At 48.1% G+C, this 14,971-nt stretch overlaps 1 protein-coding gene across 2 annotated transcripts in view; it reads right to left on the reverse strand.

Moving 5' to 3' along the window:
* E2F3 (E2F transcription factor 3) overlaps window positions 1-1,443 on the reverse strand; it is a 90,608-nt gene extending 89,165 nt beyond the window's left edge. The window contains exon 1 of one of the 2 annotated variants that reach the window (XM_078001349.1): window positions 697-1,443. In XM_078001349.1, the coding sequence (XP_077857475.1) occupies window positions 697-1,089 (393 nt within the window). In that variant the 5' untranslated portion in view covers window positions 1,090-1,443. The remainder of the gene's footprint in view (window positions 1-696) is intronic. The other variant, XM_078001351.1, reaches the window with a different exon arrangement.
* Window positions 1,444-14,971: the final 13,528 nt, after the last annotated feature.

Consider the following 14,971-nt stretch of genomic DNA (forward strand, 5'->3'; position numbering starts at 1 on the left):
CAGGATGCGCCCAGGCCAGAGCGCCAGCCGGCAAGCCCCTCACCCCAGACAGCCCACGCCCCAGTCCGCACCCGGCTTCCAGCCCCACCTCCCCCACGCCCGACTCCCCTCCACCTCCCCCAGCCCCTTTGTTGCTGGGAGTTACTGATCCTAAAATGTGTCAAGCGCAGCCCCGCCGATCCCCTGCGCTCCGAGCACGCCGCAGGGACCCCCGGCCGCCAACGAGCCTTCAAGGCAGACTGGGGGCGAGCACCCCAACAGTCCCCCGGTTTCCACCCTTCAGAGCCCCCCACACCCCAGTTCACTGCTCCCTCCCCCACCCCCTTCTCCATCCGGGGCGTGACCCCTTCCTACGCCCGAGAAAGAGGAAGCTTCGGGTTGGAGGGGAAGGGAGAGTGGGGGTAGGGAAAAGTGCAGGAAAAGAAGGGGGGGCCGCGAAAAGTTTTGGAGTGTTTGATGTGGTTCGCGCCAAGGCAATCCCCGCCGCCCCGCGCGCCTGGCCGAGCCCCCCGACCCTCCTGGCGCCGGGGAGAGCACTCAGGTCTAACAATGAACCCTCGTTGGAGGGGCAGCCCCCAAGGCCCACGATGCTCGGCCCACTGCTCTCCCTGAGCGGTCCGCAGCGCGCCCACGACCCCGCGCGGTGCGAGCCCACCTCCCGCCGGGGCTGGGGACGGTGGGGAGGGAGGGTATTACCGGAGGGCCGCCGCCGCCGCCGCTGCCGCCGCGTCCCAGGGCTGGTGGCTGCTGCAGCAGCCCGGCTCTGCTGGAGGGTCCGTGCGGCGTGGTGTAGAGGAGGCTGCCGGCGGTCTGCTCCGCGCCGGGGGCACTGGGGAGGAGGGGGCCGGCGGCTACGGCGCCGCTTTGGAGGGAGGAGGAACAGGAGGTGGTGGAAGTGTTCGTGGTGAGGATCTGGATGTACGCGCCCGGGGCGGCGGCAGCGGCGGCGGCGGCGGCGAAGCCGGGGCTGGCTAGCAGTGCCCTTTTGTCCATGGAGGCTGCAGCGGCGGCGGCGACGACAGCCGCCCCCTCCCCACCCCCGGCGGTCACCAGGTACTGCTCCAGAGCGGGCTGGATCCCCTTTCTCATCTCTCGCTCCTGCTCTTTTTAGTGTTATGGTATATTAATGTATTGTTTTCAATTTCTTTATTATTTGCAGTCGGAGTTTCCAAGTCTCTCCTCCTTCTCTCCTCCCCGCCCGGCGCTTCCGAGCCCCCTCTCTCTCTTTTCTTTTTATTTTTCCGCACCGCACAGGCCCCGGGGGCCAAAAATAATCGGGGCTCTGGAGAGAGGAGGGTCCCGGCCGCACGGATATCGGGCCCCAAGCGGGGATGGAGGCGTCGGGGGCGGCCGATGCAACGGATTGCGAGGCGGCGGCGGCAGCCCGGGTGCTGCGGCCGGCAGCTGAAAAATGGCTCCAGGAAGCTGCTGCTGACAATGAATGAAGGGATACGGTTTACGCGCCAAGGTCCTCCCGCGAAACTCGGATTTCCCGCCGGCTTTTCAAACCATATTTGCATATCCCCGCCCCTCAACCCGCCGAGGACCGTTCCCACAGCCCATTGGGCCTCTAGCTCCTTACTTTAGTTCCAATCGTGGAGCAGGGCCGCGATTTGCAGGTTTCCATTGGCTGCCGTGCATCATGGTTACCGGGGCGACAGGGACCCTATTTGCATAGGTCTCCTTGATTGGCTGGGAGAAGAGCAGTTTTTAGGGGGTGGGGCAAAGACTTTCCTTCTCTCCCACGGAAGACCACGCCTGGCCTAGGCTCCGCCCCTGTCCCCGCCCCCCCGCCGGGCCGGCTCTACTGACCTGGGCAGGGACTCCGCGCCCCGCAGACTCAGTGTAGATCTAGTCTAGAGCGCAAGTTTCGCTTTTGGAAATTGTCAAGGTGACTAAGGGAACACTCTCTTTCCTTTGACCAGTCAGTGCAATATACGAACAGCAGCACGAGATTCTTCCAAATGTGTGCCAAAGGCAAGTTGGACCATGCGGACTACGCCTGGCAGGTGGAAAAGGAGCCCTTTAAATCGTGGGCTTCTCCCTTTCTGAAATCCAACCAATGACGCGGCGAGAGCTGATCCCGAGGCCGGGGCTGATAGACAGAAGCATGTGGGCAGACAGAATCGTGGGGGCAGAAGGTTCAGCAGACGCGATTGCGGGCACCAGTTAACATTCCAGATCATTCCCGGTACCTTCATTATTAGCCTGGATAGGGGTAAAGTACAAATTAACTCCTTTGTCTTACGACGAGTATTGGTTTGAGTCCGGCAGATATTCCCTCTGGCCCAGAAACACCTAGGGCAGTTAATCAGGGCTAACCTAGAACTGATCTGCGGGTTTCTAATCCGCCAAGCAGTAATCCGAAAAAATACACGCTTCCCACGATGACGTCGTGCCCCCAACAAACGCTGGCACGCCCGGGCATCAGCACTTTGTATCTTTAGTTTTGTAAGAAGTTCTCTGACTGGAAGCAAACACGACTCAAACCTATCCCAAAGTATTTTTAAAATAGTGTTGTTGTTTTTAAGTAAACTAGAAATTATCTAGTTTTAAGTAAACTAGAAAAATATAAAATGATTGTCAAACTGACCCCTGAATTTGTTCAAGTATTCAAGTGTCTTAAAATTAAAGCTTGCTCCTGAGACTGAGCAGGAAGAGAGACCCCTGCAGGAATGTGGGGAAAGGTATATATGTAGAGACTAGGTCATAATTTATAGTTATGTGCAAAACAGCTGCAAATTGGTGCTCATAGGTGATGAGGATTGCAACACCTTGAGCCCTTTCACAAGATTTTCATTATTATTAATTTCCCAAAACTCCTACTCAGAGTGCTATGAAACACCTGACAAGATGTGTCAGCTCAGGCTAGGACTCCTTAATAATTTAGCCTTATTACCTTTTCTGAAACAGATGAGTTAAAAGTTCCATTAAACCTTGCACCAGGCTCAGGAATATTTTAGTCTTACATTCAGGCTAGTTGAGGATCCATAGCCCTAAACATACATTTGTTGACACTGGTAGAAGTGACACTATCTTCTTATTTTATTTTTTTTGAGACAGAGTCTCGCTCTTGTCGCCCAGGCTGGAGTGCCATGGCGTGATCTCAGCTCACTGCAACCTCTGCCTCCCGGGTTCAAGTGATTCTTCTGCCTCAGCTTCCTGAGTAGCTGGGACTACAGGTACATGCCACCACGCCCAGCTAATTTTTGTATTTTTAGTAGAGACAGGGTTTCATCATGTTGGCCAGGCTGGTATTGAACTCGTGACCCTGCCTTGGCCTCCCAAACTGGGATTACAGGTGTGAGCCACCGTGCCTGGCCAGAAGTGATACTATCTTTAGGGCAGATTAAGTGGTACTCAGGGCATGAGTAATATACCAGCAGCTTCCCTGCTCTTGTTCCATCAGTGTTGCTTTCCTCTATGGATATACCTGTGGAGGAAACTAGTACTGTCACTACTTGGATATTACCATCTGCAGAACATCACTGGCAGCATGCATTTGGTGGCAGTAGTGGGGGTTGTGAGGGAAGAGTGGTGCAACATACACAGTAATTATAGACCTGCGCCTTATGATTAGAGACCAGCCTGGGACTGGGACTGTGCATAGAATTCCGGCTTGAGCTCCCCACAAGTGATTGCAGTAAGATAAATATGACACAGCCACAAGAAAGCAAGTGTTCACGCTCTAGACCCACACCTGCAATTCTGCTTTAGAAAGCTTTGAGATATTTATCAATCTATCTTACCCAAGTTTTTTTAATATAGGGTATTTGGTAGAGAAACAGATGTTTTGACATTTTATGTCTAGTGAACTCTAGGATGAGTAGGTGGAGAGAAGAGTTCAAAGAGAGAAGATAGTGGAAGATAAGATGCTAAAATCCAAGGTAGGCTATTAATTTGTGGAAGAGGTAGCATGTTTTAGCAGAAAGAATGAGCTTTGGAGTCAGAGTGATCTGGGTTTAAATTCTGGCTCAGCCATTTACCAGTTATATAGCTAGGGGTGGTGACTCACACCTATAATCCCGGCCCTTTGGGAGGACAAGGAGGGCAGAATCACCTGAGGTCAGGAGTTTGAGACCAGCCTGGCAAATATGGTGAAACCCCATCTCTACTAAAAATACAAAAATTAGGCCAGGCATAGTGGCTCAAGCTTGTAATTCCAGCACTTTAGGAAGCTGAGGCGGGCGGATCACCTGAGGTCAGGAGTTCAAGACCAGCCTGGCCAACATAGTGAAACTCCATCTCTACTAAAAATATAAAAATTAGGCATGGTGGCATACGCCTGTAATCCCAGCTACTTGGGAGGCTGAGGCAGGAGAATCGCTTGGACCCAGGAGGCGGAGGTTGCAGTGAGCCATGATCTTGCCACTTCATTCCAGCCTGGGCGACAGTGCAAGACTCTGTCTCAAAAAATAAAAATAAAAAAATCCGTTTTCTTATATGTCAAATGGAGACCCATGTTTCGACACCCATATTGCTAGGGTATGATGGAAAGAGGCAATAATACATGTAAAGTGCCAGGCATATAGGAAATGCCCAATAAGTGGCAGCTATTTATGAATCTACTTACTTGTGTGATCCTGCTTTGCATCTCTTTGTCCAACCTGACTCTCAGCGTCTAATCTTCCTAGAGCCCCCGGATGTCCACTTGCTAGGGCAGCTTAGCTTTTTCCCATACTAGGAGTGTAGTCATGTCCTGGTTAGTTGCAATTATAGAATCCTGACTCAGAAACTCAGGATAATAACATAAAGTCGGCTCTACTGTCTATCCCACTCCAACCTGCTGATCTGTTGGTGACCAGCATCTGACTGGTTCCTCAGTCTAAGCCCTCCTCACCTTCCCTTGAAGATGAATTTTTCTAGAACTAGAACCAGATGTTCTTGCCAACTATCACCCCTCTTTCCCTTGCTCTGACTGCCCCAAGGCTTCTAGTTTTCCCAGAATAGACCTGTGTGGTTGACTGACTGGTGGCACCCCAAAAGATGTATCTATATCCTAATCTCTAGAATCTGTGATTGTGATATTTGTGGGGAAAGGGTCTTTGTAGATGTAACTAAGGTAACGATCTCAGAATAAGACCATTTTGGATTATCTAGGGTGGCCCCTACATCCCATGACAAAGGTCCTTAGAGGGGACACCCAGAGGAGGCACACACAGAGGAGGAAAAAGCCATGTGAAGGTGGAGGCAGAGACTGGAGTGAGTGGCTACAAGCCAAGGAATGCCAACAGACACCAGAAGCTGGGAGAGGCAAGGAACAGAATCTCTCCTAGAGCCTCTGGAGGGAGCAGATTCCTGCCAACACCTTGATTTTGGACTTTTGGCCTCCAGAATGGTAGTGGAATAAATTTCTACGGTTTTAAGCCACCTAGTCTGTGGTAATTTTTATGGCAGCCTACGAAATGAACACAGCCTGTCTTCCTGCCTACCTGAACCTTCAAACCTCTTAACTCCTACTCATCTTGGTTTTCTTGAGACAGGTTCTCACTCTGTCACTCAGGCTGGAGTACAATGGCAATGAGACCAGGGCTCCCTGCAACCTCTACCTCCTGGGCTAAGTGATCCTCCCACATCAGCCTCCCAAGGAGCTGCAACTGCAGGTGCACCCCACCAAGCCTGGCTAATTTGTGTGTGTGTGTATTTTTTGTAGAAATGGGGTTTCGCCATATTGCCTAGGCTAGTCTTGAACTACTGGACTCGAGCCATCCGCCCACCTCGGCCTCCCAAAGTGTTGGGATTATGGGCGTGAGCCACTGCACCCAGCACCTATCTTGTTTTTATTCCTGCCAAGGTATCATTCCTTGCTGGACATCAATGATACTAACTGCTAGCCTGAGCTATAGACCCTACCAAAGAGTTTCCAACATATGACTTGCTGACCAGCAGACACAAACTCACCTAAGGAGCTTATAATAATGCAGATTCCTTCAACTGAATAATCAGAATCCTTTAAGGCAGTCCCCAAAAATTTGCTTTTCACAAGCCCCTCCAGAAAATTCCTTTGAGCACTGGAGACTAAGAGCCAGAGTCATGTGTATACCTTTGGACTTCTATAACTTCCCATTGCTACAGCTAGAATTGCTCCGACCCATGCCCCCTCCCCTCATGCCTAAATGCCTTGATGTATATTTCTGATATCCCTCTCGCTCCTTATCCTTCCTGTTAACATGAGCTGTGGATTCCTTTGCATACACACATTCACACACAAATGTTTATATATATACATGTACATATATATGTAAATACAAACTATCTATACCTAGAGTTTGACATTACAATCTTCTCTGAAAGTCTTCATTTTCATCTAGAAATACAATTTGGCCAACATCCATAAAATCTACATAAACAACTTCCAAGAAACAATGCTATTCAACAGTTGTATGAGAATTCAGAATGGAAAAATTATTGTTTAAGGAGATTAAGGAAACTGTTCATAAGCAAAAAAGGTCTTTGGAACATCCAAAGTTTAAATTGGGCCTTTAATTTAGTCCAGCCAAATCTGGTTGCCACATCAGATTTAGAGCCTACAGTTTTAAATTGTAGGATCTGAGGAAGACTAGTTTCGGAGTTTAAAGCTTTTTAATTGCAATCCAGTTAGTTGCCCACAAAGAAATAACATTCTGTTTTACCTTCCTGGTTTAAAAGGAGGAGGAGTATGTCCTTAAGCCATTACCACATGAAACACTCATAACAGAATTTCTAAGTGCTTATCCTAGAAAATTGACCATTATAGTTATTATAGATAGTAGTGTAGATACTAGTATAGAGTGTCTTCTCTTCAGTTCTTTGATCAGGAAGGTACTGTTTAGATACAGCTTGTGTTTTAATATAAATCTACAATGAACTTCTGGCGTAGAGCACTGTTCCCAAGTATGTCTTCTGAATCTGAACCTCTAGTAGGGATCCAGGAATCTGCATAATAGGCAGGATATTTTTGATGCAGGTGGTCCACAGAACACACTAAGAGAAATACTGCCATCTGCGACCTAGCAGTCTCTGCCCTATCCATTGACTTCTCTGGCAGCTATGGCATAGAAAACTCCCTTGTACATAGTATCTTTTTTTTTTTTTTTTTTTTGATACGGAGTCTCTCTCTGTCGCCCAGGTTGGAGTGCAGTGGCACGATCTTGGCTCACTGCAAGCTCCGCCTCCCGGGTTCACGCCAGTCTCCTGCCTCAGCCTCCCGAGTAACTGGGACTACAGGCGCCCGCCACCATGCCCGGCTAATTTTTTGTATTTTTAGTAGAGACGGGGTTTCACCGTGTTAGCCAGCATGGTCTCGATCTCCTGACTTCGTGATCCACCCGCCTCAGCCTCCCAAAGTGCCGGGATTACAGGCGTGAGCCACTGTGCCCGGCCTGTACACAGGATCTTTTGAGCAACTGAAATTATCATTGTTAGCAGAATCATTTATTTAGACGGTACTCTGTGGTTGCAAATAGCCTCTTTTACTAAAGCTCTTCTTGCTCAGTTAACAAGTATTGTGATTCAGACAAAATACACAGGATGGAAAAGGTATTATCTCAAAGGTTTGTGTTTCCTTGCCTTTGTGAAACAGATTTTTATTGTAACATAAAATATAAAGATAACCAAACAAAACAGATGCTTGGCTTAATGATTTATTAAGTCGAACACCTTTATAACCACCAACCAGGTCTGAAAATGGAACTTTGCCTGCACCCCTGAGGACCCTTTCTCATGCCCCATCCTGAGCACAACCCCCTCCCCCTCACATCAAAAATAACTACTAGCCTTTTTTTTCTTTTTTTTGAGATGGAGTCTCACTCTGTTGCCCAGGCTGGAGTGCAGTCACGCGATCTCAGCTCACTGCAACCTCTGCCTCCTGGGTTCAAGTGATTCTCCTGCCTCAGTCTGGAGTAGCTGGGACTATAGACATGTACCACCAACGCCTGGCTAGTTTTTGTATTTTTAGTAGAGACGGGGTTTCACTGTCTTAGTCTGGCTGGTCTTGAACTCTTGACCTCAGGCAATCCACCTGCCTCGGCCTCCCAAAGTGCTGGGATTACAGGCATGAGCCACTGTGCCTGGCCTTAGCCTGACATTTTTAGTTTTCACTACCTTGTGTTTCTGTAGTGTCATCACCCAAATATGCATCTCTAGGGAATAATAGTTTAGTGTTGCCCGTTTAAGTCTTAAAGATGGGAACAATAGACACTAGGTACTCCAAAAGGTGGGAAGGAGTGAGGGGTGGGGTTGAAAAGCTACCCGTTGAGTACTGCGTTCACTGTTTCTGTGACGGGTGCAACTGAAGCCCAAACCTCAGCATGATGCAATATATCTATGTAACAAACCTGCAGGCGGATCCCCTAGTCTAAAATTTAAAAATAGGCCAGGCACGGTGGCTCACGCCTGTAATCCCAGCACTTTGGGAGGCCAAAGCAGGTGGATCACTTGAGGTCAGGAGTTTGAGACCAGCCTGGCCAACATGGTGAAACCCCGTCTCTGGTAAAAATACAAATATTAGCGGGCCATGGTGGTGCACACGCTTGTAATCCCACCTACTAGGGAGGCTGAGGCAGGAGAATCGCTTGAATCCAGGAGACAGAGATTGCAGTAAGCCAAGATCGTGCCACTACACTCCAGCCTGGGCAACAGAGCAAGACTCTCTCTCAAAAAAAATTAATTAATTATAAATAATAAAGTGCAAAAAAAAAGTTGATGTCTTTTAAGTCTCTTTTACTCTATGACTCCTCATCCATTTCTTTCATATTTACCTTACAATCTGTCTTGATGAAGGCAGGAGGTTGAATGATGATTCCCCCAAAATGTATGTTCACTAAATCCTGGTGTGAGGTGACAATATACTAGCAGCCCTCGCTCTCGGTGCCTCCTAGCAGCCCTCGCTCTCGGTGCCTCCTCGGCCTCGGCATCCGCTCTGGCGGTGCTTGAGGAGCCCTTCAGCCCACCACGGCACTGTGGGAGCCCCTCTCTGGGCTGGCCGAGGCCGGAGTTGGCTCCCTCTGCTTGAGGGGAGGTGTGGAGGGAGCAGCATGGGCGAGAACCCAGGCTGCGCAAGGCACTCACGGACCAGCGTGAGTTCCGGGTAGGCATAGGCTAGGTGGGCCATGCACTTGGAGTGGCCGGCTGGCGCTGCCGCCCTGGACAGTGAGGGGCTTAGCACTCCGGCCAGCAGCTTCGGAGGCCCGCCGGCACTGTGCTTGAATTCTCACCGGGCCTCAGCTGCCTCCCTGCGGGGTACAGCTTGGGACCCGCTGCCCGCCAAGCCCGAGCCTCCCCCCTGCTGTGGGCTCCTGCGGCCTGAGCCTCCTCCATGAGCACTGGCCCCTGCTCTGCGGCACCGGGCCCCATCAACCACCCAAGGGCTGAGGAGTGCGGGCGCACAGCGCGGGACTGACGGGCAGCTCCGCCTTCAGCACTGGTGTGGGATCTACCAGGTGAAGCCAGCTAAACTCCTGATTCTGGTAGGGACTTGGAGAACTTTTATGTCTAGCCAAGGGATTATAAATACACCAATCAGCACTCTGTGTCTAGCTCAAGGTTTGTAAATGCACCAATCAGTACTCTGTATCTGGCTAACCTAGTGGGGACTTGGAGAACTTTTCTGTCTAGCACTCTGTCTAGCTAAAGGATTGTAAATGCACCAATCAGCACTCTGTCAAAACGGACCAATCAGTTCTCTGTAAAGTGGCCCAATTGCTGTAAAATGGACCAATCAGCAGAATGTGGGTGGGGCCAGATAAGGGAATAAAAGCAGGCTGCCAGCGCCAACCAACCCGCTGCGACACACTCTGGAGTTTTTGCGTGGTATGGAAGTTATGTTCTTTTGTTTTTTCAGTAAGTCTTGCTGTGGCTTGGTCTTTGGGTTAATACTGTGATTATGAGTTGTAGCACTGACTGTGAAGGTCTAGCAGTTTCAGTCCTGAAGTCAGCCAGGCTGTGAATCCACCAGAAAGAAGGAACTGTGGACACATCTGAAAGCATCAAGTTCCAGACTGCCATCTTTGAGAGGTGAGACAGTCACCGTGAGGGTCTGCCACTTCATTTTTGAAGTCAGAGAGGCCAAGAACCCACCAATTCTGGATAAGCTGGGAATGTGACCTTATGTAAAAAAGTAGTCTTGCAAGTACAGCTGCATAAAGTGGTCTTTGCGGGATAATTAAGGTAAATATTATCCCAAGATGTGATCATCCTAAATTAGGGTGGGCCTTAAATCCAATGGCATGTGTCTTTAAAAGAGTAGAAAGGCAGGTTGGGCCCAGCAGCTCCTGCCTGTAATCCCAGCACTTTGGGAGGCTGAGGTGGGTGGATTACCTGAGGTGAGTTCAAGACCTGCCTGACCAACAGAGTGAAACCCCGTATCTACTACAAATACAAAAAAAACCCCAGCCAGGCACGGTGGCAGGAGCCTGTAAACCCAGCTACTGGGGAAGCTGAGGTAGGAGAATCACCTGAACCCGGGAGGCAGAGGTTGAAGTGAGCTGAGATCACACCATTGCATTCCAGCCTGGGCGACAGTGAGACTGTCTCATAAGGAGTAGAAAGGCAGAGGTTGAAGTGATTTGTCCACAAACTGAAGAACACCAAAGACTTGGCAGTCACCAGCAAACAGGAGAGGGACATGGAACAGATTCTCCCTCAGACCCTCACTCCGTTGAAATGAACCAACCCTGCAGACATCTGAATTTGGGACTTGTCCTCCATCACTGTGAAATAATACGTTTCTGTTGTGTGTAGTAGTTTGTCACAGCAGTCCCAAGAAACTCATTCAAAGAACCTGGGCTGTTTAAACTCATTGTCTGGCTTTGGCAGATTGCAGACTCAGGATGCAATTCACCTTATTCCTCTGCATTTCTTGCAGAACTTTCAGGTTTGAACCCTTTGGCGAATCCAAGGCAAGTCTGGTCTGCTCGTCCTTTGTTCTGGGACCTTAGCAGTCATCATTATTCTCCTTTTCTTTTATTCTTATAATAATTTTGTATTTTGCTGGGCACGGTGGCTCACATCTATAATCCCGCCACTTTGAGAGGCCGAGGCAGGAAGATTTCGTGAGATGAGTTGTAGATCAGCCTGGGCAAATACAGTGAGGCTCTGTCTCTACAAAAAATAAACAAAATACGCCTGTAATCCCGGCGTTTTGGGAGGCCGAGGTGGGTGGATCTGGAGGTCCGGAAATTGAGACCATCCTGGTCAACATGGTGAAACCCCATCTCTACTAAAAATACAAAAAGCTGCACGTGGTGGCGCATGCCTGTAATCCCACCTACTTGGGAGGCTGAGGCAGGAGATCACTTGAACCCAGGAGGCAGAAGTTGCAGTGAGCTGAGATCACGTCACTGCACTCCAGCCTGGCAACAGAGTAACACTCCATCTCAAACAATAAATAAACAAAACTAGCCGGGCACGGTGGCCTGTGCCTGTGGTCCACGCTACTGGGGAGGCTGAGGTGGGAGGACCACTTGAGCCTGGGAGGCAGAGGTTGGTGTGATCTGAAATCGTACCATGGCACTTCAGCCTGGGCAACAGAGCAAGATCCTGTCTCAGAATAGTACTAACAATAACTTTGTATTTAATTTGCCTTGAATAGCAGTTACTCATTTTTATGTGAAGGTAGTTTTCTTGGACTTTTAGAGTGAGAAGTGTTCCAAAAAGCTTGACTCCACAGACCTCCATCCTCTCCTGCTTCCATGAATAGAGAGTCTTATTTCTGAGATTCCCCCACCTCCTACTTCATTCACTGTAGTCTACAGCTTCCCTTTTTTCTTAGCCCTAATCAATTTTGTGATCAATTGTCCTGATCAATTTTTTTTTTTTTTTTTTTTTTGAGATGCAATTGCCCAGGCTGGAGTGCCATGGTTGTGATCTCGGCTCACTGCAAACTCCACCTCCCAGGTTCAAGCAATCCTCCTGCCTCAGCCCCCCAAGTAGCTGGGATTACAGGTGTCTGCCACCACGCACAGCTAATTTTTGTATTTTTAGTAGAGACAGGGTTTCGCCATGTTGGCTAGGCTTGTCTTGAACTCCTGACCTCAAGTGATCTGCCCGCCTCAGCCTCCCAAAGTGCTGGGATTACAGATGTAAGCCACTGTGCCCGGCAATGTCCTGATTAATTTTGATTCCACTCCCAACAGTTTCTCCTCAGTGTGAGACCTCATCTTAAAGGGGAGACCTGCGGGTCAGTTTTGAGAGAGACTGCCCCAGTTACCTCAGACCTTCCTACCATAGTCCCCTGCTCTCACCTACCCCCGGAGGACAGGACCCTTCTCAGTTTTAGAGGCTGTCCCTATGTCAGCTCACTGGCATCCCAGTGAAGCTCTGTTGGCTGTTTGGGGGTTCTCCTATTCTCAGGTCCCACCAACATTACCTGGTTTCCCTTCTCCCTCACTGCTGATGCCACACAGCTCTTATGGCACTTGGTTCCCCCAAGTTCGTCCCCACTCACTGTACTTTGGCATTAATGTGGTTACTCTGTCACTGAGTTTTGCTGTAAACATTACCCATGGGTATTTGGTTTTGCCATCTAGATGTCCTTTCTGTTTTCATGTGGGGGTAAGGAGAGATGGAAGAACGATGCTGTCTCAGCACCATCTTCAGATTTACCTTCCTTTTCGTTTTATTTTTTTATTAATTATTATTATTTTTTGAGATCGAGTCTCATTCTGTCACCCAGGCTGGAGTGCAGGGGTGTGATCTCTGCTCACTGCAACCTCCACCTCCTGGTTTCAGGAGATTCTCCTGCCTCAGCCTTCCAACTAGCTGGGATTACAGGCACCTGCCACCACACCTGGCTAATTTTTGTATTTGAAGTAGAGACGGGAGTTTCACCATGTTGGTCAGGCTGGTCTCGAACTCCTGATCTCAGGTGATCTGCCCGCCTCGGCCTCTCAGAGTGCTGGGATTACAGGCGTGAGCCACCATGCCCGGCCAATTATTATTTATTTATTTACTTTTGAGACAGAGTCTTGCTCTGTTGCCATGCTGGAGTGCAGTAGCGTGATCTTGGCTCACTGCAACCTCCATCTCCCGGGTTCAAGAGATTCTCCTGCCTCAGCCTTCTGAGTAGCTGGGACTATAGGTGTATGCCACCACACCCAGCTAATGTTATTGGTATTTTTAGTAGAGATGGGGTTTTACTATGTTGGCCAGGATGGTCTCAATCTCTTGACTTCATGATCTGCCCGCCTCAGCCTCCCAAAGTGCTGGGATTACAGGTGTGAACCACCACACCTGGCCTATTATTTTTTTAATAGGATGTACTCTGGTTATGTTACTTAAGTTGGTCTCGAACTTCTGGCCTCAAGGGATCCTCCTACCTTGGCCTCCCAAAGTGTTGGGATAATAGGCATGAGCCATTGTGCCCAGTCCCCTTTTCTGTTAAACATGTGTTTTGAATCCGTACTGTAGGATTGCTGTGGAAATGATGTCATGTAGACAGACATTTTCCTAAGCATTAAGAGAAAGGAGAGTTATGAGAGGTTTTTTTTTCTCAGAACTTGCAAGAGTTGAGGAAGAGAATGGGAGTCGAGGTACTTGATTCACTTAGGCAATGATTAGGAGGAGATTTAGAACAGGGAGAAGCAGAGGAACACACTACCTTTTCGTATTTGGTAGGCTGGTTGTACCTCTTTCTTGTGGGTTTTAAATAGGGAACATTGTTGGCAGCATATCACAAACGGGCCTGTGGGTAGAAAATTCCTTTTTTCTTTCTACCTTGGTTTCCTTGGCAGCACTCCCTCTTCATTCCCATTCGACTGCTCTGACTTACTGGATCTCACTGATGGCTTCGTTTTCTTCTATTATTCCCTTAATATCTTCTTCCTTCTCTTCTTCCTGTTTTATACATTCTCCTTGGACCATATTTTTTTTTATTGTGGTAAAAATATACATAATGTAATATTTATCATTTAACCATTTGTAAGTGTACAATCAAATACATTCACAGTGTTGTGTAGTCATCACCATTATCTATATCCAAAACTTTTTGATCATCCCCAACAGAAATTTTGTTCCCATTAAATAGCAGTTCTTCATTCCCTTCTCTCTACTAGTCTCTTGTAACCAGGATTCTACATTGTTTCTGTGAATTTGACTCTTCTAGGTACCTCATGTCAGTGGAATCACACAATATTTGTCCTTTTGTGTCTGGCTTATATCAGTTAACCTAATGTTGTCAAGGTTCATCCATATTGTAACATACAGGCATATCTCTTTTGCTTGTGCTTTGCTTTATTGCACTTTGCAGATGTTGCGTTTTTTACAAATTGGGGTTTGTGGCAACCCTATGTGGAGCAAGCCTATCAGCGCCATTTTCCCAACAGCATGTGGTCAGTTCATGTCTCTGTGTCAAAACTTGGTAATTCTCACAATATTTCAAATGTTTTCGTTATTATTATATCTATTATGGTGATTTGTAATCAGTGGTCTTTGATGTTACTATTGTAATTGTTTTGGGGTACCACTAAACACACCCATAGAAGCCTGCAAAAGTAATCAATCAATGTTGTGTGTGTCAAAAACAACTGACTGTTCCCCTATTTGTCTTTCTCTCTGCAGGCCTCCTGACGCCCTGAGACACAAAAATATTGAAATTAGGCCAATTAATAACCCTATAATGGCCTTTAAGTGTTCAAGTGAAAGGAAGAGTTGTACATCTTTCACTTTAAATCAAAAGCTAGAAATGATTAAGTCTAATGAGGAAGGTATGTGGAAAGCCAAAACAGATTGAAAGCTAGGCCTCTTATGCCAAAGAGTTAATCAGGTTTTGAAGACAAAGGAAAAGTTCTTGAAGGAATTTAAAAGTGCTACTACAGTGAACACATGGATGATAAGAAAGTGAAACAGCTTTATTGTTAATATGGAGAAAGTTTGGATGGAAGATCAAACCAGCCACAGCGTTCCCTTAAGCCAAAGCCTAATCCAGAGCAAGGCCCTAATCTCTCAATTCTATAAAGGCCAAGAGGTGCAAGGAAGCTGCAGAAGAAAAGTACTA

The sequence above is a fragment of the Macaca mulatta genome, chromosome 4 (assembly GCF_049350105.2).
Source record: "Macaca mulatta isolate MMU2019108-1 chromosome 4, T2T-MMU8v2.0, whole genome shotgun sequence".
NCBI lineage: Eukaryota > Metazoa > Chordata > Mammalia > Primates > Cercopithecidae > Macaca > Macaca mulatta.